The sequence below is a fragment of the Oryx dammah genome, unplaced genomic scaffold, assembly GCF_014754425.2.
Source record: "Oryx dammah isolate SB20612 unplaced genomic scaffold, SCBI_Odam_1.1 HiC_scaffold_3, whole genome shotgun sequence".
NCBI classification, from domain to species: Eukaryota; Metazoa; Chordata; class Mammalia; order Artiodactyla; family Bovidae; genus Oryx; species Oryx dammah.
This window is the reverse complement of record NW_024070187.1, coordinates 87,268,809-87,290,511: the sequence shown is the minus strand read 5'-3', so window position 1 is coordinate 87,290,511 and position 21,703 is coordinate 87,268,809. Positions and strand designations below refer to the sequence as shown.

Below are 21,703 nucleotides of genomic sequence, written 5' to 3'. Positions count from 1 at the left end.
TCCCACTGGACAGGATAAGAATTTAACTTTTACTCTGAGTAAGGTTAGAGGCTGGTGGAGGATTCTGAGCAGAGGAGTGACATGATCGACTTCCTTTTTAAACAAGATCTCTCTGGTACCATCATTGAAAAGAGCCTGGAGGAGAGCAGGGGTAAAAGCAGGGAGACTGCTTAGGAGACTTTACCATAATCATGGCCAAGGATGATGTTGAAACTGAGTTTTAGTGATAGTAGGGGTATGGGAAAGGCCTATAGTAATTAAAGTGACAGGGCCATGTTTTAATAAGAAGCTGTAAGAATTGAGGTTTATTTTAAATAGAATATTAATTAAGAGACTTTGATTTAGTGTTTTGCTAAGAATGAATTTTATCTGTAAGTGAAAGAATCTTTAGAAATGTCCATAATTGAAATTCTTACGGGCAATTTACAAGGGCAAAAATTTACACTTTCAGTATAATTTTCTGTTGTCCCACCACTTCTTTGACTCTCCTTTTTGCTTGAATTAAGCCTTTGCCTTACCTGCATGTTTTTCATCCTTCCCCAAAATGTGATGATATAAGTAAATACTTCGGAAAAAAAGAATCTGCTTATCAGTTATTTATCAGTTCAGTTCAGTCACTCATTTATGTCTGACTCTTTGCAACCCCATGGACTGCAGCATCCAGGCTTCCCTGTCTATCACCAACTCCCGGAGCTCGCTCAAACTTGTGTCCATTGAGTCGGTGATGCCAGCCAACCATCTCATCCTCTGTCATCCCCTTCTCCTTTTGCCTTCAGTTTTTCCCAGCATCAGGGTCTTTTCCAGTAAGTCCGCTCTTCGCATCAGGTAGCCAAAGTATTGAAACTTCAGCTTTGGCATCAGTCCTTCCAATGAATATTCGGGACTGATTTCTTTTAGGATTGTCTGGTTTGATCTTGCAGTCTAAGGGACTCTCAAGAGTCTTCTCCAGCACCATAGTTATTTATAGATTAGTCCAAAGTATATGCTCAAAACGTCCTATCTCATTTCCTTTTACTTAATTGTAGAACCCAGATAGGCCTTTATAATTAGTGAAATTTTACCCATTTCATTAAATTTTATAAAATTTTTCTTGTGGCTGAGCTTTGCAAACAGAACTGTAGTAGTAACTCAATTTTTTTTTCATGTGATTTTCTATACAATTTTATGTTTTAAATTTTGTGTTTTTTTCCCTACAAATAGTAAATAAGACTGTCTTTCAGCTACATGACTGAAAACAATTTGTAATGTTGATAATTTTAATTGAGTGAGTTTTATATGTAGATTTTAAAAACTCAGGCTTCCCTGGTGGCTCAGATGGTAAAGAATCTGCCTGCAATGAGGGACACCTGGGTTCCTTCCCTGGGTTGGGAAGATCCCATGGAAAAGGGAGTGGCTACCCACTCCACTCGGTGAATGAATCATTTTATTTTCTTTTTGTTATGAGTCATATTGAAATAATCATATTTAGTGCTACTGTCCAGATTAACTTCAAAAATCAATATTTAATGTCAGGCAATTTTTTATTTTCTTACATCCTGATATTCTTCTCCTAATAGCCGCAGTTTGGCAGAAGCCTGTTCAGAAGGAGATGTAAATGCTGTGCGAAAGTTACTCATTGAAGGGCGAAGTGTAAATGAACATACTGAGGAAGGGGAGAGCCTTCTTTGTTTAGCTTGTTCTGCTGGATATTATGAGCTTGCACAGGTTTGTATTATCCAAATAAACCTCACAGGATTTTTTTTGTTTGTTTGTTTGTCAAAATTTGGCCTGTGTATTAAGGAAATAAAATGAAATCAACCATCAGGCTCATTTCAAGAAATAGTTTTGTTAGATATAATTTTTGTTTATTGGCTTTTTTCTGTAATATGACTAGGTAGGTGTTAATGTAAACGTATGTTCAAGAAATATATAATTTTCTAATATCGTTTCAACTTTTTCTTTTGTAAGGTTTTGTTGGCAATGCATGCGAATGTGGAAGATAGGGGGATCAAAGGTGACATTACACCCTTAATGGCTGCTGCTAATGGAGGACATGTCAAAATTGTGAAGTTGCTGCTAGCTCATAAAGCTGATGTCAATGCACAGTCTTCAACAGGTTATGCATACCTCTTTTCCAGTATTTAAATCTTAACACCCTCTGTTAGTAATTAATTCAGATGAAAGTGCTCATTAGTGATGCTTTTGCAGTTTTCAATACTGCAGATTTGTGTACATCTGTGCATTAGGCTTAAAGTATATACAGTGTGTTTTGAATGAAATATCTCCTGTTTTGTGTATGAGGGCTGTCTTGGCCTTGGTTCTTTTATATTAAACACTCACTGGGTTAGAAGGACCATTTTCTTAGAAATGAAGAAGTATGGGCTATACCTCCCAAACCCAGGTTTTCTATTTGTCAGGGAAGAAGGGAAGGGAAGATAGGGAGAAGAACAAGAAGGATATGTAGCAGAAGGTAGGTCTGTCATTGTCTAGTGTATTAAATTGTGGCCTAGAGGAAAACAAAGACATGCTCCACCAGAGACAGAATGTTAATCTAAATCAATTTTTCTTTCAAACTTGGGCATAGATGAAATTGTATCAAAGCTCTAAAATATATGAAAATATATTTTGTGCATTTCCTTCATGCAAGATTTTCAAATTTATTAAATATTTTAAATAATTTTAAAGGTCTATAGGTTCTGATTTGAGGAGGTTTTAGGAATCCTTATTTTACCCAGAAGTTTTTTCCCCCCTCTTAACATGGGAAGTTTTTATCATTAAGAGGGAATGTTTTTGAAATTATTTTAACTTTGACTACCAGTTAATTGATGTTTAAAGTTGTAGTAAAACCAACATATGGTTAAAAGGACCAGAATGAGGTATATCTATATATGATGAATAATTGCAATGTAAAGAACAAATGCACTTTGGGAAACATTTCTCAGATTAAAATTAGAATGAATGTGACTTTTTTCTCATGAGAAAAGTTTGTTTCAGAATTGCTCAGTTCTTTTTATAACTCTACAGTTGTGATAAGTGTATATGATTTTCCTCATGTGTTTAACCCTGATTTTGAAATGGAAAAAAAAGGGAGTTGGTTTCAGTAAGATAAAATGTAATAAAGAAAAGAATTGTATGCTTAAGTGTAATAGCTAAATTTATTAAGGTTTTATAGTCTCCTATGTGTGAACTGAACTGAACTGATGTCAGTTTTCTCTTTGATACTAAATAAACCTGTTTTATTTTGCTATTTTATCTGAATGTCTATTTTTCTTCATTAAAATAGGCAATACAGCACTTACATATGCTTGTGCTGGAGGGTATGTAGATGTTGTAAAGGTGCTCTTGGAATCCGGTGCTAGTATTGAGGACCATAATGAAAATGGTCATACTCCTCTTATGGAAGCTGGAAGTGCTGGACATGTGGAAGTAGCCAGATTGCTGCTAGAAAATGGGGCTGGCATTAATACGCATTCCAATGAATTTAAAGAGAGTGCCCTTACATTAGCTTGTTACAAAGGTACAGTAAAAACTTTTTTTTTCCTAAAAAAAATGAAGTTTTTAAACTCATGAATGTAGTATGGTTATTCACTTAAAAAATAAAAGATGGTAATAGTATGTAGTATGTTATAAATAAAAGTGTTTAAAGTATTTCAGAGGTTAAAAGTTTTTAATATGTGAAGTTTATATAATTCTAAAAATACTCAATATTATAAATACTGTCAATGAAAAATAGTAATTGATCCAGTTTTTATCAGAAACATAATTTTAATATGCATTGTACTTTTTAATGTTTATGCTTGTGTTTTGCCTGGTTTACACAAAAGGATCCTATTGAATTCAGACGTATTTAGGCTGTAAATTTAAAGTAAATGCACTGGAAGCTAAAACGATTTATTAACAAGAAGGTATGTAAGCTGTTTCTCATGAAGAAGGAGAAAAATGGAAGAGAAAGGGGGGATATATGAAAAAAAAATTATAAGTGGTGTGGAGGGGGTTTGTATTCAAAAGAACAATTTTTTAGAGTATCAACACGTGTAATAAAGGAAGAGCTGGTTAAAATTGAATCTACCTGCCCAGATATAGTTGTACAAAGGAGTTAGTAACATAGTCTTCTAAGTGACATCAGTCAACCTGAAAATATTGATAACAGAGTAAAATATCTTATTTTGGGGGTGAAGATAATTGTCTGAATAAATATTTAATCTTCAGCTAGCTTATGATTTAGATTCTGGATTCTAAAATGATAGCCACAGGGCCATATATTTTTCAGAATCAACCTTTATGTCTATAAATAAAGAAACTTTTCAAAAAGAAAATCTCATGAAATACTATATGTGCATAGCCATTCAATTCAATGTTTTTTGCCATCTGCAGCTGTGTCTTGTTTCTGTCATAAAATAAGTGATAACATTTTTGACCCAGCGGCATCAAGAAAAAGCTCTTGAAAGGCAAAATACAAAATTTAAGGAAGCGCTCACTCTCAGTGGCTGAAGCTTCATATCCACTAGCTTGTGAGTGAATGTCTCCTTAAATTTTGCACCCAGGACTTTGATTCCCTCACTCTTGTGTTGTCCCCAATGTTGTTTTTTATTTCAGGGCAGCCAAAGTTTTGTTAGGTCTTTTGGAATAATTTCACTTAAAAACATGGCTAAAATAATCCTTATACAATTAAATGACTAAAATTTAAGTTAAATGTTAAAATAGGCTCCCAAGGACTTTTGATTATCTGGTGTTACAGATAATTCAGATTAAGGGTGCTTAGGAAGCCCAGCTGAGGTCTCTTAGTTCTCCACTTCTGTTTGGTAGTTAAGCAGAGGTTGATCTTCATTGTGAGGAGAGGAATTAAGCCTTGGGGTAGCCTCTAGGGCAGGCTGATTGGGTGGCTTTCTCTCACCTTTTCACAAATAGTTTGAAAGCGAAACTGGCTCCATTTTATCACTGAAAGCCACCTGGCCAGTGAGTACTGAGATGGGGTTATATATAACTACTCTTCCCTCTCTGCTTTGCTTGTAGCCCCATCCTGCTGAGGTTAGGGCTTGCAGGCTTTTATTAAAGAAACTGGGTAAAGAACTGAGCTCCTGGAGAACATTTCTACTACTTCCAGGGATCTGTGCACGCTCTTAACTTTGCTCTATTTCTCGTGAGGTCTCCTGGGATACAAATTGACATGGAGGAGATGGGGAAGGGATAGAATTCAGGCCAAGACTAAACACTGATGTGGATCTTTGGGAAGGGAGAATGACAGAGAGGAAGGAAATGTAATTTGTTAGCAAAAACTAAGTATGGCAGATACACTTACTCACCAAAGTTAATTTAGTTTTAACTATGATTTCGCTATCCAGTCCTTCCCTCTATTCCCAGTTGATTGATAATTGACTGCAGCTCATTCCAAATACAGTTGGGGAAAAAATTAGTAACTTTTCTGTTGTTTCTTACATGGTATCTGAAGTCCTTTTTAAAATATAATTGGTAATCCTTGTAACTACTCATAAGGTAATTATTATGTGAATTGAAGTTTATGGTTTATTTGAAACTATGTAAATATATATGTATGTGTCTATATATATGTTAATATCTAAATGGATAAATATAAATGGTGTTGTTTCAAGGATATTTTTTTATATGCAATTTCCAACTTACATACAGCTTGTGAGTTTGTTATTGAAACTTAAAGCTCATTGCCTCATAAAAATAACTTCATTGGTGATTTTTCATCCCAGGCTGCAGTTCACAAAATCTAATTTAGTCTACAGTATAAATAACTGTGACATGCCTGGGCTTAACAAGGTTGTGGAGGGGATATTCCAGGTGCTGCATTTTAGTGCCAACCTTGTTCACCTGCAGCGAGGATTCTAGTAGCAGCATTTTCTGGGGCACAAGGGTAAGGAGTAGAACAGCACAGATTACTTGTATAATTTGTGTTGGGCTGTCAAGGATGGCTTGTAGCTGATTTTAGTATTCTGCTGATATATTTATTACTGTAAGTTAAATACAAGTTTTCAAAATATAACTTTACTTTTTTGGACTAATAAAATATTTTTAAGTAATCTTATAAACTTTTGGTTTAGGACATCTAGAGATGGTGCGGTTTCTTTTGGAAGCAGGAGCAGATCAAGAGCATAAAACAGATGAAATGCACACTGCTTTAATGGAGGCTTGCATGGTAAGATTGGTGATATACATACTTAAAATTTATATATTAGGTAGAGACAGAGCCAGTGGATAATGAGTGCCATTTCCCTGGGTTCAAAGATTCTGTTTATCATGACTTACCGTGGATCAGAACCTTAGCTATCTGAGTTATCAGTCGTTTTCAGAGCCAGTTGAACCACACTAACTTTTATCAGAGTGCTTTCTGAAGCTTTGTAGCACAACCTACATTTTCTTGGTCTCACATAACTATACTGGTTTTATATAATTGGTGCAAAAAATGACTTTCTGACAGATTGATCAAGGATGTTAAAGATGAGATCATAATCCACAAGAGTATGTACATAATACAAAGTAAACATGTTCATCAAACCCACAATTTAAAATTTATGAAAAATTTGAAATTAGAATATTGTTTGTGTTACATAATTCTTCCTCTGTCGTAGTCTTTTCTCAACCCCGAATTCCCTTCTTTAAGAACTTTAGTTCGTTCTTGAGAATGTATAAGAATAGTACTCTTAAACTTTGTATTTCAGTTTATGACTTGTGGCACAGAAATGTATCATAATAACTTTATAGAGAGATTTATGAGAAAACATACCAAAGATAAAATGACCCCAAATTAATTTGGTTTCTTGTCTCAACTTCCCTTCAGAGAATGATTATTGAAAGGATGTTAAATTTTAATTAGTAATTTGAAAAATATTAAGTAGCCATTTAATCCATTTTTGTTTTTCTTATTGCCATACCAGTGTTAAATCATTCTTTTGAACAAACAGGTTTTCTTGGAAGGTTTAGAGTCCCCACCTGTTAAAATGAGGATAATATCCTTTTCTAGGGTTGTTTTGAGGATTAAATGACAAAATGACAAAATGTGTGTAAAATGCTCAGTAAAATCCCCATGATAAGGAACTTAAAACAGTTATGCCACCACCCCCACTAGAGAAACAACCTATGTGTAGATTAAATAATTAAAATGGAATATTCTGTGGACCTACTCTACATGCAGTAAAATTAAATGTTATAAGCAAATGAAAGATATTAGTAGAGGGCATAGGTTTAGAGACTTGCTATGAGACTGAGATTTTAAACTGGACTTTGAAGGAAATGTAAGAGTTGACTGCTTATGGAGGAAGAAAAGTCTGAGCTTAAAGGAACAGCATGGTAACAGCAAGTAAGTAAAATAGTCATAAAACCATTAAAGTTGTGTAATATGGCAAGTACCAAGGTAAAACAGGCATGACATGCTCGAAAGAAGGTGAGATATCTGTGAGGTGATGAACAAGGAAAAAGTATATCAAAAGAAGAAAGAATGGAAAAGTGAGCCGTGGAGTTGCCAACAGTGTGGGAAAGGGAGGAAAGCTGTGGGAAAGGGAGACCGATAAAGGAGACAGAAGATAGAGAGAACTTCTTTTTCTTAATGTTCACTGGCATTTGATTGTGAACAACAAAGGAAGTACCATGTACATGTTGTACATGATGTATTCACTAATACATCATGCGGAATTCCCCCACTCTAAAAAGTATTGCATTTTTCTTTTTCTACCTAATCAGAAATTTGCTTGTCCTTAAGATTCCTATGAAAATCCTACTTTCCCCTTTCTAAACTTTATCCTTTTAGCACTTAAGCTTATACTATTCGGTATTGATGTTATCTCACAGTAATCTTTTGTTTTGTGTACTTAACTGTGTTTTTTTTCCTGTTGGTAAATAAGTTTTTTGATTGGAAGTATTTTTCTACATATTTTATATCCTCAGTCTCTATTTACCACTACAATAAATACTAAAGGAATAGAAATAGGTCAACTTGCTTATTCAACTCTTAAATGTAGATTTATTCTTATTTGAATTGAGATAAGTGAACTTCATTGTATAGCAATTGAGAAGCATTTTTAACGATTTTTTTAAATGGTGCTGATTCACTTTTTTAATTGCATTGTAATCAGGATGGCCATGTTGAAGTAGCTAGGTTGCTTCTTGACAGCGGTGCCCAAGTGAACATGCCTGCTGATTCATTTGAATCGCCGTTGACCTTGGCTGCATGTGGTGGGCACGTGGAACTTGCAGCTTTGCTTATTGAAAGAGGAGCTAGCCTGGAAGAAGTCAATGATGAAGGCTATACACCACTGATGGAAGCCGCTCGTGAAGGACATGAAGAAATGGTGGCTTTACTTTTAGGCCAAGGTAACCAATACCAATCAAGACACTAAGGCATAAATGTATAACATGTAAGATGATAATTTATAAAGTTGAATTTAATTATTTCATCTTTCCAGTAGATTCATAATGAGGTGCTAAAATAACTCCCATACTGTGCTAAATAAAATTAAATATCCTTCTTTATTATTTAAGAACTTTCAGAGCCTTTGTGTTCTGTGTGAATAAAAACAGAAAACTGGGGGTGGGGTAGGGTTGTAGGTGATATATTTCTAACTTTCTGTGCCTTAAAAATTATCATCTCTAGTATTATTATGAGTTTATAGATATGTATAAAGCTATTAGGACATTTTTGTCATATTGTACCAGTTAAGTGTTAGGTGTAGTGATGGTGGTAGTAGTGATGATAATGTTGTTCTGACCTTGGACAAGTTAATTAATCTCATTTCCTTAGCTGCAAAAATGGAGCTAATAAAAATATGTAAAATGCATTAAATATTGCCTGACAAATAATAGCATGTTAAATATTATATGTTATTTTCATCAACATCTTTACCATCATTATTTTGGATCTTTATAACAAGGGACTACGTTTTATTTTTCCTAAGTCCTTAAACCACATGACTTGTATCAACTCCATCTGGCTGAATCTTATTCCAGCAGTGTATATCAAATATGGACTCATGGATGTGGTTTTGATAGTTTTCTTTATTTTTAACTGCCTCTTGAAGTGGGAGGAGAAGCACTTTATCATTTAGTAAAGTAATATAAATGTTTGTTTTTGAAATATAGTTTATTAGGAAATAACCATTCTTTGCTTATCTCTGGAATAAGTTAATGACTTTCTTTCAATATATTTTAGGAGCAAATATCAATGCACAGACAGAAGAAACTCAAGAAACTGCCTTGACTTTGGCTTGCTGTGGAGGCTTTCTGGAAGTGGCAGACTTTTTAATTAAGGCAGGAGCTGATATAGAACTGGGGTGTTCTACCCCTTTAATGGAAGCTGCTCAAGAGGGTCATTTGGAGTTAGTTAAATACTTATTAGCTGCAGGTAGGCATTTTTGCATTTGGGAGGTACTTTTTGTTTTTTTGCATGATTCATGTAAGTAACAGTGTTACCATGCAAATAACTTTCTCCTGATGTATGATGCACTGAATGTGTAGAAAAAAAGATACATTTTTGTGTGTATTCTGAGTAAATAATTTACCTTATCACTGTTCAAAGTATCTGCAGTTTTAGTTTTAAGCAGTAGTCTGTTTCTGGTTTTTTTCTTTTTTGCTTTTAAACATGCAGACAATATCCTCTATTTCTAGACATGAATAAGGCTATTTTGTGTAATCTGAGGTGATATGGCTTCTCTAAAAGAAATTTCAGTATCCACATTTGTGTCTTATGATTCTTTTGTTAAGGCTGTGTGTCTAACACAACTGCAGGAGCTAATGTTCATGCAACAACAGCAACAGGGGATACAGCACTAACGTACGCCTGTGAAAATGGTCATACTGATGTAGCCGATGTCTTACTTCAGGCAGGAGCAGATCTGGTAAGCCATGGCAGTTTCTAAATCTTAATAATTAAAGCTAAGACAAGAAATTAACTTAAAATCCTGTGGAGACTGTAGACAAAAGGTATTTCTTTACTTCTAATTTTATGTTCACCTTTTCACCATTTTTTATTCATTTAGTCATATTTTTTCCCTACACTGTTTGTGTCCATTCTTATTTCCTCGTTAGCAGCAATATCCAGTCAAATACCCCTTACCCCCTACAAAAAGGGGAAAATTTTGTGTTTGATATGGTAATAATTAGTACAAATTTTCTTTTAGGTACTTAACTGTTTTTAGAAGTTTCTTTGATTTTTGTCGCAAAAAGGCACATATTGCTTAGGGGCATTTCACTGTAGTTTAGGAAATAAATTGTACCTGTACCATTCAAAGCATTATTGAATAAAGGAGTTAAAAAGATAAGTAATATTTTCTTTCAGATACCTTTTTTTGCTTTAAAAGAGTTATTTATTTAATTTTTTGGCTGTGCTGGGTCTTTTTCTAGTTATTATGCTTGGGCTTTTTCTAGTTATGGCAAGTGAGGGGGATGCGCTCTAGATGCAGCACGTGGGCTTCTCATTGCAGTGGCTTCTCTTGTTGTGGAGCACAGGCTCAAGGGTGCACAGGCCTCAGTAATTGTGGCTCCCTGGGCTCTAGAGCGCGAACTGAGTAGTTACGGTGCAGGGGTTTTGTTGTTCTGCGGCATGTGGGATCTTCCCAGATCAGGGATTAAATTCCTGTCTCCTGTATAGGCAAGTGGATTTTTTTGCCACTGATCCACCAGGGCAGTCCCCTCAGATAACTTTTAGTGAGAAAGGTGAAATACTGAGGTCATTATTAGATTATAAAGAGGTGTCATAGGGAAAGGACAAGCAGAAAGCTTGTGAAGACGTCATCTGAGATGTTATGCTTGGGGCTGGATAAAGTTTAGAAAGATAGATACCATGATGATGTAACAAAAGAGGTTCCTCCGGTTGGAAAAATTAGTAGGAGTACAGACTGAGAGATAGGGAAAAATAAAGCAATTCTATGTGGGGGAATAAAGGCATTCTTCCAGTTTAACCTGTATGGGAGTAAAAAAAGTAGGTTTTAGTTAAACCATGAGCACCTGTGTGTTTTCATGTAGCAGTTGATCGTTTATAACAGAAACTCACACAGGCAGAAACAGGCTCCTCAATTAACTGGTTTCTTAAAATTTATTTAACTTCTCATTTTGTGAAAGAAAAATATTAAATTAGACTACCGTTGTGGTCTCTTTTGGCTCTGTGTTGGTACAACTCTTGAAGAGCTTACAATTCATGTTATATTCTAGCTATAGTTATGTGCCTATTTCTCTTATTAGGTTTTGACCTACTTCAGCTTAGGGGCTATATTTCCAGTGTTTACCACAGTGACTGTGAAACATGGCAGCAGTGTGATCTTGCTTAGTTAATTGCAGTTAAAACAACTTAGTGTATGACTTAAGAGAAAAATCATCAGATGTAAGTGTAAAAAGATTGACATATAAAATACTTTATAAAAGGTAGTTTTCTCAAACCTTTATACTGTATGGCCTGAAAGTTTTTCCTGTGCTGATAATCTGAATCACAAGAATGCAGTCGGTTCTCCATCCTTTTGAAACCCAGAAATCTGTAGTAATATCTTGTCATTGGTAGTATTAAAAAGATATTCAAATTATCACTGTATATGTAAGGTAAAATAGAAATAATAAGAAGTATATAAGAGAGTGGTGTACTTTAGAAATTGATACAGATAAGATAAAAACTTCTGAAAAGAAAATTACTTGTAGTGGTTGGAGATAATATTGATTGTTTGGAGAGGGCTGTGCTAGAGTGCCATTCATTGCTCAAGTTCCACAATCCCTTTTGTAGAGAGAGAAGGAAAAATTAGCTAGATGGATTCAGATAAGGGTATAGCAATCACTGAATATAATTTCAGTTCTTAATATATTTCTAAAGAGCATGCTTCTAATTTGAGATAGTTTAAAGAATATATTCCTTGATTTACTTCAGAGCACGTTATTTAATATATTTAGATTCCAAAATTAGTCCAATTCTTTTCCTTTTGATTTTCATGAAAAAGAATAATTGTTCACTGGAAATTAAATATCAAATAAGTCTGTACTTTTTAAACAGGAGCATGAATCTGAAGGTGGAAGAACTCCTTTAATGAAAGCTGCACGAGCTGGCCATGTTTGTACTGTTCAGTTCCTAATTAGTAAAGGTAGGTTTGTGTAAGGTAGTGATATTTTTCCCAGAGATGTCTATTCCCTGCCCTTGGGTATTAAGAGATTTAGAGGTAAAGGACATTTTGTGGGTATCATGTGATGGAGGAATGCTACTGAGATTTTTGTGAGTGGGTAGTTGATAAATACCCTGCAACGCACAGAACCATTCCATGAAGAGTTGTCATACTGGGTAATACACTTGTTGAGTAACATTTCAATAAAGAAAAATTTCTCTATGTAAATGAGGGTTTAGATTACTTGAAGTCTGTTCTGTTTATGTAATAATTTATCTTGAAACCTGGATTTTTGTGCCAAGTTTCTGCCACTGATTAACTTGAAGGCAAGACACTTTTCTCCTTTATTTATATTTCCCTGGGCCTAAGTTTCCTTCTTTGTAAAATATAAAGAAGTAATCATAAATATAGCAGAGCCCACCCAAAAAAAGCTAAAAATTTAAATGGAAAAAATACGCCAAAAATGCATTTTTGTTTGTGGTCATTTATTCTATTTGAAAACCAACATCCTTATTAACAAAAGTAGCATATTATTACTTTAAATTATCTCTTTGGTATTTACTGTATAAGTTCAAGCTGAAACTTTTTCATAAACTTCAGTATAGGAGATTAGAGATTTTACTTTTGATTCAACATTGATAGAGACTATGTAGACAATATACAATTAAAAAGGCAATATATGCCATTTCTTTTTTATCAAAAGTACTGAAGTTTGTTGATAAATCAGAAATAATTTATTGGTCAAATTATTTTAGGCAATTTAAACACTTGTGTTACATGTTTTGAATAACACATGATATTCAAGAATGAAATTATTTTCAGTTATTATCTCTTCTCTTCCTTTGTTTAATTTTAATGAATCTGATTCCAGTTTCTTCCTGCTATTTTTTCCATTTCCCACATGCCTTGCACAGTGCTGCAAATCAGGGATGAGAATTTTACTACTGTTACTTCCTAATTTTTGTTAATTCCTTCCATTATTTAGCCCATAGAGGGCAGTGTGAATTATTATTTATTTATTTATTTGTTTTTAGTCATCTTGCCCACTGAAGATACAAAAATTTAGATAAAATTTTACATTTTACTTTTATAAAACAGTAATTATATTAAGAGTAATATATATTTTTATCCTTAGTTTTTAATGTTGCATACTTAAACATTATAGATGAAATTATGTTTGGGATTTATTTTAGAATAATTCAAGATGGGAGAGGAGAATGGATGTGGGTATATGTGAAATGAGATTGGCCATGTTTATAATCATTGAACCTGGGTAATGAATATGTGGGGCTTCATTATCCTGTTCTCTCTACTCTCTGATTATTTTATTAACATTATTTTTCATGGATTATCTGTTTTAGGAGCAAATGTGAATAGAACCACAGCTAATAATGACCATACTGTACTGTCCCTGGCTTGTGCAGGGGGTCATCTGGCAGTAGTGGAACTACTTTTGGCTCATGGGGCAGATCCAACTCACCGTTTAAAAGTATGTAACTCAAATGTTTCAGGTAACACTGTGAATTAATCTTCACTCTTGAGCATAACACGTTATCTACAAGTTCAGCTTGAATTGACATTCTGAATGTGTTCATTTTCTTTTTTTAGAGGAAAGTGTTCTTTACTAAAATTGAAACTGTAATGTGTCTGGGACCTGTCGGCTTTATCTTCCTTAATGGTTCTGTAAATTAATTTGAAAAACTGTTTTTTCCCTTTCCATATTCACTCTTTTAGGATGGCTCAACTATGTTGATAGAAGCAGCAAAAGGTGGTCATACAAGCGTTGTTTGCTATCTTTTGGACTATCCTAATAATTTGCTTTCAGCCCCTCCACCAGATGTCACTCAATTAACCCCCCCATCCCACGATTTAAATAGGGTAAGATTCTAAACTAAAGCATTTTATATTATATTATCTTTATGCCTTTTTTAGTCATAGTTCCAGATTAAACTAGAATGATTGTTTTTTGTTATAATACGCAATTCTCGTTAAAGGTAATGTACTCAACACGGTTAATGACCTTTCAGTATAATACTCACATTCTAGATTGATTTCATTTTGCTTTGCTTTCTTACTATGGCCAGAATAACCTTTTCATTTCCAAGTCTGTTTAAAAAAAATATCTTGGAGGGATTTCCTTGTCCCAGTGGATGGGACTTTTGTGGTGTGGCCAGAAAAAGAAAAGTCATGGAAATAATTTGATACCAGCATATTTTAAGTAAATATGTTGTTTCCTGAGATTATGTTAAAAAATACTTTGAATGGATCTTCATAACTTATTCTTCATTCTGTGGCATCCAATCGCACAGTCATATCTGACTCTTTGCGACTTCATGGATTGCAGCCCACCAGGCTCCTCTGTCTGTGGGGATTCTCCAGGCAAAAATACTGGAGTGGGTTGCCATGACCTCCTCCAGGGAATTTTCCCAACCCAGGGATTGAGCCCAGGTCTCCCACATTGCAGGCAGATTCTTTACCAACTGAATCATTTAAAGCATATTATTTAATGGAAGGTATAGGAAAGGCAGAAATATAATCAGTTTTATTTGTCTTAGGCTCCGCGAGTACCAGTTCAAGCACTGCCCATGGTTGTCCCACCTCAGGAGCCTGACAAACCACCTGCCAATGTTGCCACCACTCTTCCCATCAGGAATAAAGGTCAGTTATACTTCTAAAGCCTTCAGGTTGTCCAAGTAAAAATGATAAGATTGAAAAAAAATAGCCATTTAAAATTATTTTTCCACCAAGAAATGAATTTTACTAAGTTGGCATAAAAAATTTTTTTTTAACAATGAAAGAAGCATGTTATTGGGAAAGAACATAGTTGAGAGCACGGATTTGTGCTGGAATGAGAAATATTAATAGAAATTCAGATGCTCATCTTTGATGCAATTCTGATTATCTGTGATTTTCTCTAATAACTAGTAATTTCTATTCATGTTAAAATATTAGACTGGGTATAATTGGGTGACATTTTTGTAAATTATTGAAATTTTGATAGTGATATAAGGTATAATATTAATAGCTAGATCAAAATTAAATTTTATTTTAGAATAACTGGTTTAATATAGATTTTATATCTGAAATACCTTTTCTCAACCAAGAATTCAGAGTTACTTCAGATATGGTTGCTTGTTTCTTTAGAACTCTCAGGTCCATATTTTACTTGTGGATGTTACATCATGTATGATTCATAAGTCATGTCCCGACACAGCGACTAGTTTGAATCAGATTTTCTTTTTAGAAAGTTTTACCTGAAGAACCAGTGTGGCTTTAACTTTTTGGTTTTTGGCTACCTGTATTATTTTACCAACAGTAATACTAAGTATTTCCACCAGTTCTTTTCAATCACTGCTACCAGTCTAGAGCCTTGGCACCTTTTTCAGTTGGTATACCAAGCAAAGATTGCTATACCGATAGCCAGATACATTTATTCACCTGGCTGTCGGAAGATATGATGAATGTCATAGTTAAGCATCTTTTCTTCCAGGGAAACTGAATTCCAGTTGTCTACTGGCCAAGTAGCTTTATGAATATGTGAATTTCTATCTTACCTTTATCAGTCTTGAAGATGGTAGGCCCCAACAAATATTTATTTTAGTTGAATTTTAATTTCCTGGTACTTCTCAGTGGTTTGAGTACTCTTTGTGTGTATGTGTGTGTGTTTAAAAGGCACAGATTATTAAATGTAGAAAAACCTTGACTTAGAAGTTTAAGTTTTCTCTACATCATAATAATTTAGCATTATTTTTCTGTTCTTATGATAAGTTTTTGCATCTTTATGATCAGATGAAGTATCTATCTACACATAGTCTTAGATTCTATTTTAATTGTACCACTTTGATATCACAAATCTGCATCCCTCTATTGTCTAATTTTAGCCATGTGATATTTTTAAAATTCTGAAATTGATTTCCCAAAGATTATTCTATGCACATAAAATACATACATTTTATATTTATGATAAAGAAGGTGGATTTGTTTTTAACTCCTTAACAATGCATTTTCACCTTCTGTGGATATAATAACTTGGTGCATAACTGTTGGCACTAAACCTCCCAACAGTAACTCTGTAATGAGGATGCCATTCATGTGCACTTCTGAGGGGGTTTCTTTTTCACACAGCTGCTTCTAAACAAAAGTCCAGCAGCCATTTGCCAGCAAACAGCCAGGATGTACAGGGTTACATCACCAATCAGTCTCCAGAGAGCATTGTAGAAGAGGCTCAGGGAAAGTTAACAGAACTGGAACAGAGGATAAAAGAAGCCATAGAAAAGAATGCACAGCTGCAGTCGTTGGAACTGGCTCATGCTGACCAGCTTACCAAGGAGAAGATCGAGGAGCTGAACAAAACAAGGGAGGAACAAATCCAGAAGAAACAAAAGATTTTGGAGGAACTACAGAAAGTAGAACGAGAGTTACAACTGAAAACGCAGCAGCAGCTAAAAAAGCAGTATCTAGAGGTTAAAGCTCAAAGAATTCAACTTCAGCAGCAGCAGCAACAGTCTTGCCAACATCTGGGACTGCTGACTCCGGTTGGGGTTGGAGAACAGCTTTCCGAGGGAGACTATGCACGGTTACAGCAAGTGGATCCCATTTTGCTTAAAGATGAACCCCAGCAAACTGCTGCTCAGATGGGTTTTGCACCAATCCAGCCTCTGGCCATGCCTCAAGCTTTGCCTCTGGCGGCAGGTCCCTTGCCTCCAGGGTCCATCGCAAATCTTACAGAACTGCAAGGAGTGATAGTTGGACAGCCAGTACTGGGCCAAGCACAGTTGGCAGGGCTGGGGCAAGGAATTCTGACAGAAACACAACAAGGGTTAATGGTAGCCAGCCCTGCTCAGACCCTCAATGACACGCTGGATGACATCATGGCAGGTGGGTTTATATTGTTATGAGCAGGTATCAAATATGATTTGCTTAAGGCGAGTAAGAGTGTGCCAGAATTTTTTGCCGTTACCCAACTTGAGAACTATTTCTGGACTCTTGACCCATGTATATCTTTAGAAATATTATTTCGATCTCAGAAGTTCTCAGATGGATACAGGTCAAATTAAAAATTAGCTCATTCAGTGCAAGTGGCTGAAACTTTCTGGCTTAGGTGGGTAGGCTGGGAATCTAGGTTTTCTGGTAGTCGGGTTGATGTTTAATTTTTTGTTTCTTGTTTTTTTCCTAAGTTAAGAATACTGATAGAATTTTGGCTTTTTTTCTTCTGTATTCACACAATAAACTGGGAAATTGATAGAAGTTGAACTGCAAAACTAGTAGGATACATCAGAAATCTTATTTGTGAACAGAAATACTTTATATTCTGATGGATCAGACTTCAAATCTGATGAATATTTTAAAAAAGAATGTAAATACTTTTACAACACTAAAAAAGTACCAAACCAAATAAGATTTGATTATATAGTATGTCAGTGATTTATCCTTTATGAATGTTAATGTGTAGTTTCTTTCTAATTGTAATTGTATTATGGAAAGGAGTAGTCCCCTGACAGTGTCATAAATGATATATCTTTAACTGGGTAGCCAGAGAAATTTTTTAACATTTTAATTCGTTTCATTGGCAAAAAAAATATTTTAGGAAGTTGTTTCAGTGGTTCTAGTTCTATTTACTTATTGAATATTTTTCATGAGTTTTATAACAAACTAGTAGAATGAGATTTCACAGGGTTATGAACCGTAAGAATACTATACTGAAAAGGACATTTTTTTCCATTAAAAAGAAAATGAACCAGAAAAGAAAGGAACAGGGGAAAACAAAGGGATTAAATAGGTGTATTTTGATCATTTTTATATGCTCTCTTCTCCCTCTTTAATTCTTTGGTTTATATTTAAAGGATGGTTGAATTTTTGAAACTATATTTAAGTAGCATTATATATGATAGTGAGATTATGTATAATTTAACTTCTAATTTTTTAAAAGAATAAGAGAAAACTAAGTTGTATAGTGTTGAGATATTTCGTTGGGCCTCCTGATTATTCAGCAGTAAAGAATCCACCTGCAGTGCAGGAGATGTGGGTTCGATCCCTGGGTTGGGAAGATCCCTTGAAGGAGGGCATGGCAACCACTCCAGTGTTCTTGCCTGTAGAATCCCATGGACGGAGCCTGCTGGGCTACAGTCTGTAGGATCTCAAAGAGTTGTATATGACTGACATGAAGAGCATGCGTATATGAGATATTTAGTAGGTAACATTAAGAAACTAAGAAACCAACTAATGAGACAGATTTTGTACTTAGAAATTAAAATCAAAAGTTTCCCAGTTCTCTTCTAGTATCTCCTCAAACAGTAATATGTGGAATGAAAATTTCTGCTGATCTTAGAGGGTCCAGTAACTACATCAGAAAAAAATGCTGTTAATCATGAGTAAGAACAACAAAGATTCTTGTGTTAAGAAGTATAAATTTTTTTATAGATTTGAAAATTACTACCAATCACCATTAGCTGTTTATAATAATTGGGAATGTAATTTTAAAAAGAGTAGATATATTATGAAAACTGAAGCAAACATTATCAGCTCCAAATCCCAAATTTGATACTTCCTTCATGACCATTCATTTAGCTCGTAATGGTATTCTTTCTATTATGTAAATTGAACTACCAAAGAATGTATAGAATTGAGTTACTTATTCAATTAAATGAAGAATGGACATTGCATACCAATGAATATTTTTAAAATTTTGATATGCTATCAGAATTTACCTGATGTTCTTGGGCATAGTTATCAATAATGATTTGCCAATTGTATAATTTTTATGCCAGTCAGAATCATTGGAGGCTTGTAAAGTAGTTTTTCTGTGATTTGTTTACCAAACAAAAATAATTAAATTCTCCCTGTATTACAGGTATCTTCCTATAAAAATTTTTTAAAGTATAAAACTTTTCAGGAAATATGACAAATACTTGTCATATTATGAAAATACTTTGCTTGTTTATTCTCATTTATATGGGGAGAGGAGAGATGGCCAGAATAAACAACAGGATTAAAAACCACCAGCTACGTCCCTGCAGCCCATCCCTGCGTCATGCATGTACACATGCACAGACATACACATAGACACTTCCACAGCATTTCTTTAACCTTTTTCTGTGGTAGCACTTGGTACTTCAGTTGACTAATAACCATTTCCATTTCTTTGGATTTTTAAATATCTTACAACTTCATTAGGCTTAGTCTTGTCTTTGTTTCCTTTATGCATAATCTCTGTCCTTTATTCATTAGTCCCAGTTTATTAGATGCTCTTAGAAGGTTCAGTCACTTTTTATCTAGCACTTGGCTGGCCAAGATCTTCTGTCTTCCCTGGTTTCTACACTAGCTAAAGCAAGATCAGTTCCCTGTTTAACCAGTCTTAACACCTTGCTTTGCTGTGCTCTCAAGATCTCCTCTTTCCTTACCTGTTGTTAAAACCTCTCTGAACTCTTAACACTAATGAAGTTCCACATGTAAAGATCTGATCTGTACCATAGTTCCTTCAGGTACCTACATATTTACAGTTATTAATTTTAATTGTAGAGAATGGATGAGTGACAGGCAGTTATTTAGTTTTAGTACAGCAATTCCATAGGTACCTGAAGGGAAGTGATATGAGGAAATTGATTTTTCCTATCTCCTTGTCCAAAAATAAAACCAATTTAATATGTTCTTTAGAAGAACTTACTCTAGTTGAAATATAAATTATAATTTAGCCATTTAATGATAAAGCTGAGATTTTTTTTTTGTTGTTTAGTATCATAAAGTAAAATTCAGTTTTTTGGACAGATTGATGTTCATTCTGTTTAAGCTAATTTTGTGTTTAGGTTAGCATTTTCATTTGTGAATATCTAATCAAAGGAGAATATGGAATCTATTTTAAGAGCCATAGATTTTATATGCTTTTGAAATTTTTATCTAAAATGTGTACATTTGAATTGTCTTGATCTTTTTCTTAACATACAAAACTACCAGCATGGAGTAACAATATCAAGGTCATTAGGTGATTAATGAATTAGTACATACCCTTTTCTTTTGATCTGGATCCCTAAGGACTTGAAGAGTGTGTTTTGTTTGGTTTGTTTTGTTTCCTCCTTTGTTTTTCTTTTGGCTTTTAAGTGGACTTAAAAATGTATAATTTTAGAATGTGTGTTGCTATAATGTATAGTGTATGTTTGTGCCTGAACTGAGGATTTCATGTAAAGTAGATTTTTTTAATTGACAGTAATGTTTATAATTATTATAATAAGGTCAATTTCAGTTTTGTTCTTGGTAGGATCATAAATAACCTCTTGCTGGTTTCAGATCCAGTTGTGAATCATGATTGTTTTCTGTCTGATGTAGTTGATAACTACGTTGGTAACTTACATCCATACTACTGTTGATCATTCAAGATTAGCATTTTCAATAAGGGGGGAAAGGATTGATATTCACATGTCAACTCCAAAAGTCAGTTGATGAGGGAGTAAAGCACCCTCAACTGGTACCATCTTGAAATTCTCCTACCTTAGTACTGACCTATTAGCCCCTTCTTAATTTACTTATTTTGGTGAAAATAATATCATGGCAAAATTACACTTATAAGAACTAACAATAATCTACATTTGAGGGATGGTTGCATGCATGCATTTATTTCTACCCTAATCTTTTAATTTCGTCCTTCTAAGTCCAGTGTGATTGCTTGATTGATTGGTGGGCATTTTACCTCCTTCAGAATAATTTCTGTACATGAGAAACTGTTTCTGTGTGAGGATCAAATTTATATATATACATACTGTCATACTGAGGGCTACCTCCTGTCTACAGCTAATATAGGAAGTATTTTAAATAGTCCATAGTGAATATCCCCAGTGATATTACTTTCATTAGTTCTAGACTATGAGGTGTGAAATTGGCAGGTAAAAGTTACATTTTCTCCTTCTGAACTTGACTATTTTAACTTTTATTCCTTTTCTGATTAAGAAGACATATGGATAACTATTTGCATATATATTACTTTTAATTCATAAAAATATTTTTGTTTTCAGTGTTATTTTGAACTAAAGTTTTATGATTACATACCATAAGAGGGGAATTTGTTTTACACATGGATTATTGTTTAGCAAATGGGTTACTTTCAATATATATTTAAATTTTGCTCTGTGTCTAATGTCAGAAATAACCAGGAAAATGAGTTATTAGTGCTATGGCAGTCTCTCTGTAGATATTTTGTTTTTAAATATCTTTAACTATTTTCTAATAATTATTTCTTGCTGTTACCTAACAGTGTTTCATCCTTATTAAGTGCAGTTATTTTGTCCAACAGCAGTCAGTGGAAGAGCATCTGCAATGTCAAACACTCCTACCCACAGTATCGCTGCTTCCATTTCCCAACCTCAGACTCCAACTCCAAGCCCTATCATCTCTCCTTCAGCCATGCTTCCTATCTACCCTGCCATTGACATTGACGCGCAGGTAAGTCCACACCCAGGAGTGACAGCTCTAACTGCATTATATCATTGTGAAACTTTCATCAGTGATTTAAATCATCCTAGACTGCATTGTGTCTGGGCAAAGACTTGAGCAACAAGTATAAATTACAAAATCCACATTTAAAGCAATAAAATTCCAAGCACAGATTATTACTGATAATTACTGTGAAGATTTGGTTTCCA

The 21,703-nt window shown here is 34.3% G+C and overlaps 1 protein-coding gene across 5 annotated transcripts in view; it reads left to right on the top strand.

Moving 5' to 3' along the window:
• Window positions 1–21,703, top strand: part of ANKRD17 (ankyrin repeat domain 17) — a 167,848-nt gene that overhangs the window by 81,265 nt on the left and 64,880 nt on the right. For 2 of the 5 annotated variants that reach the window (XM_040237045.1, XM_040237047.1), the window contains exons 4-16: window positions 1,557–1,704; window positions 1,948–2,095; window positions 3,263–3,496; window positions 6,048–6,142; window positions 8,076–8,313; window positions 9,149–9,340; window positions 9,700–9,833; window positions 11,969–12,056; window positions 13,436–13,563; window positions 13,809–13,952; window positions 14,630–14,732; window positions 16,200–16,952; window positions 21,355–21,503. In XM_040237045.1, the coding sequence (XP_040092979.1) occupies window positions 1,557–1,704; window positions 1,948–2,095; window positions 3,263–3,496; window positions 6,048–6,142; window positions 8,076–8,313; window positions 9,149–9,340; window positions 9,700–9,833; window positions 11,969–12,056; window positions 13,436–13,563; window positions 13,809–13,952; window positions 14,630–14,732; window positions 16,200–16,952; window positions 21,355–21,503 (2,554 nt within the window). The remainder of the gene's footprint in view (window positions 1–1,556; window positions 1,705–1,947; window positions 2,096–3,262; window positions 3,497–6,047; window positions 6,143–8,075; window positions 8,314–9,148; window positions 9,341–9,699; window positions 9,834–11,968; window positions 12,057–13,435; window positions 13,564–13,808; window positions 13,953–14,629; window positions 14,733–16,199; window positions 16,953–21,354; window positions 21,504–21,703) is intronic. The other 3 variants (XM_040237046.1, XM_040237049.1, XM_040237048.1) reach the window with 3 other exon arrangements.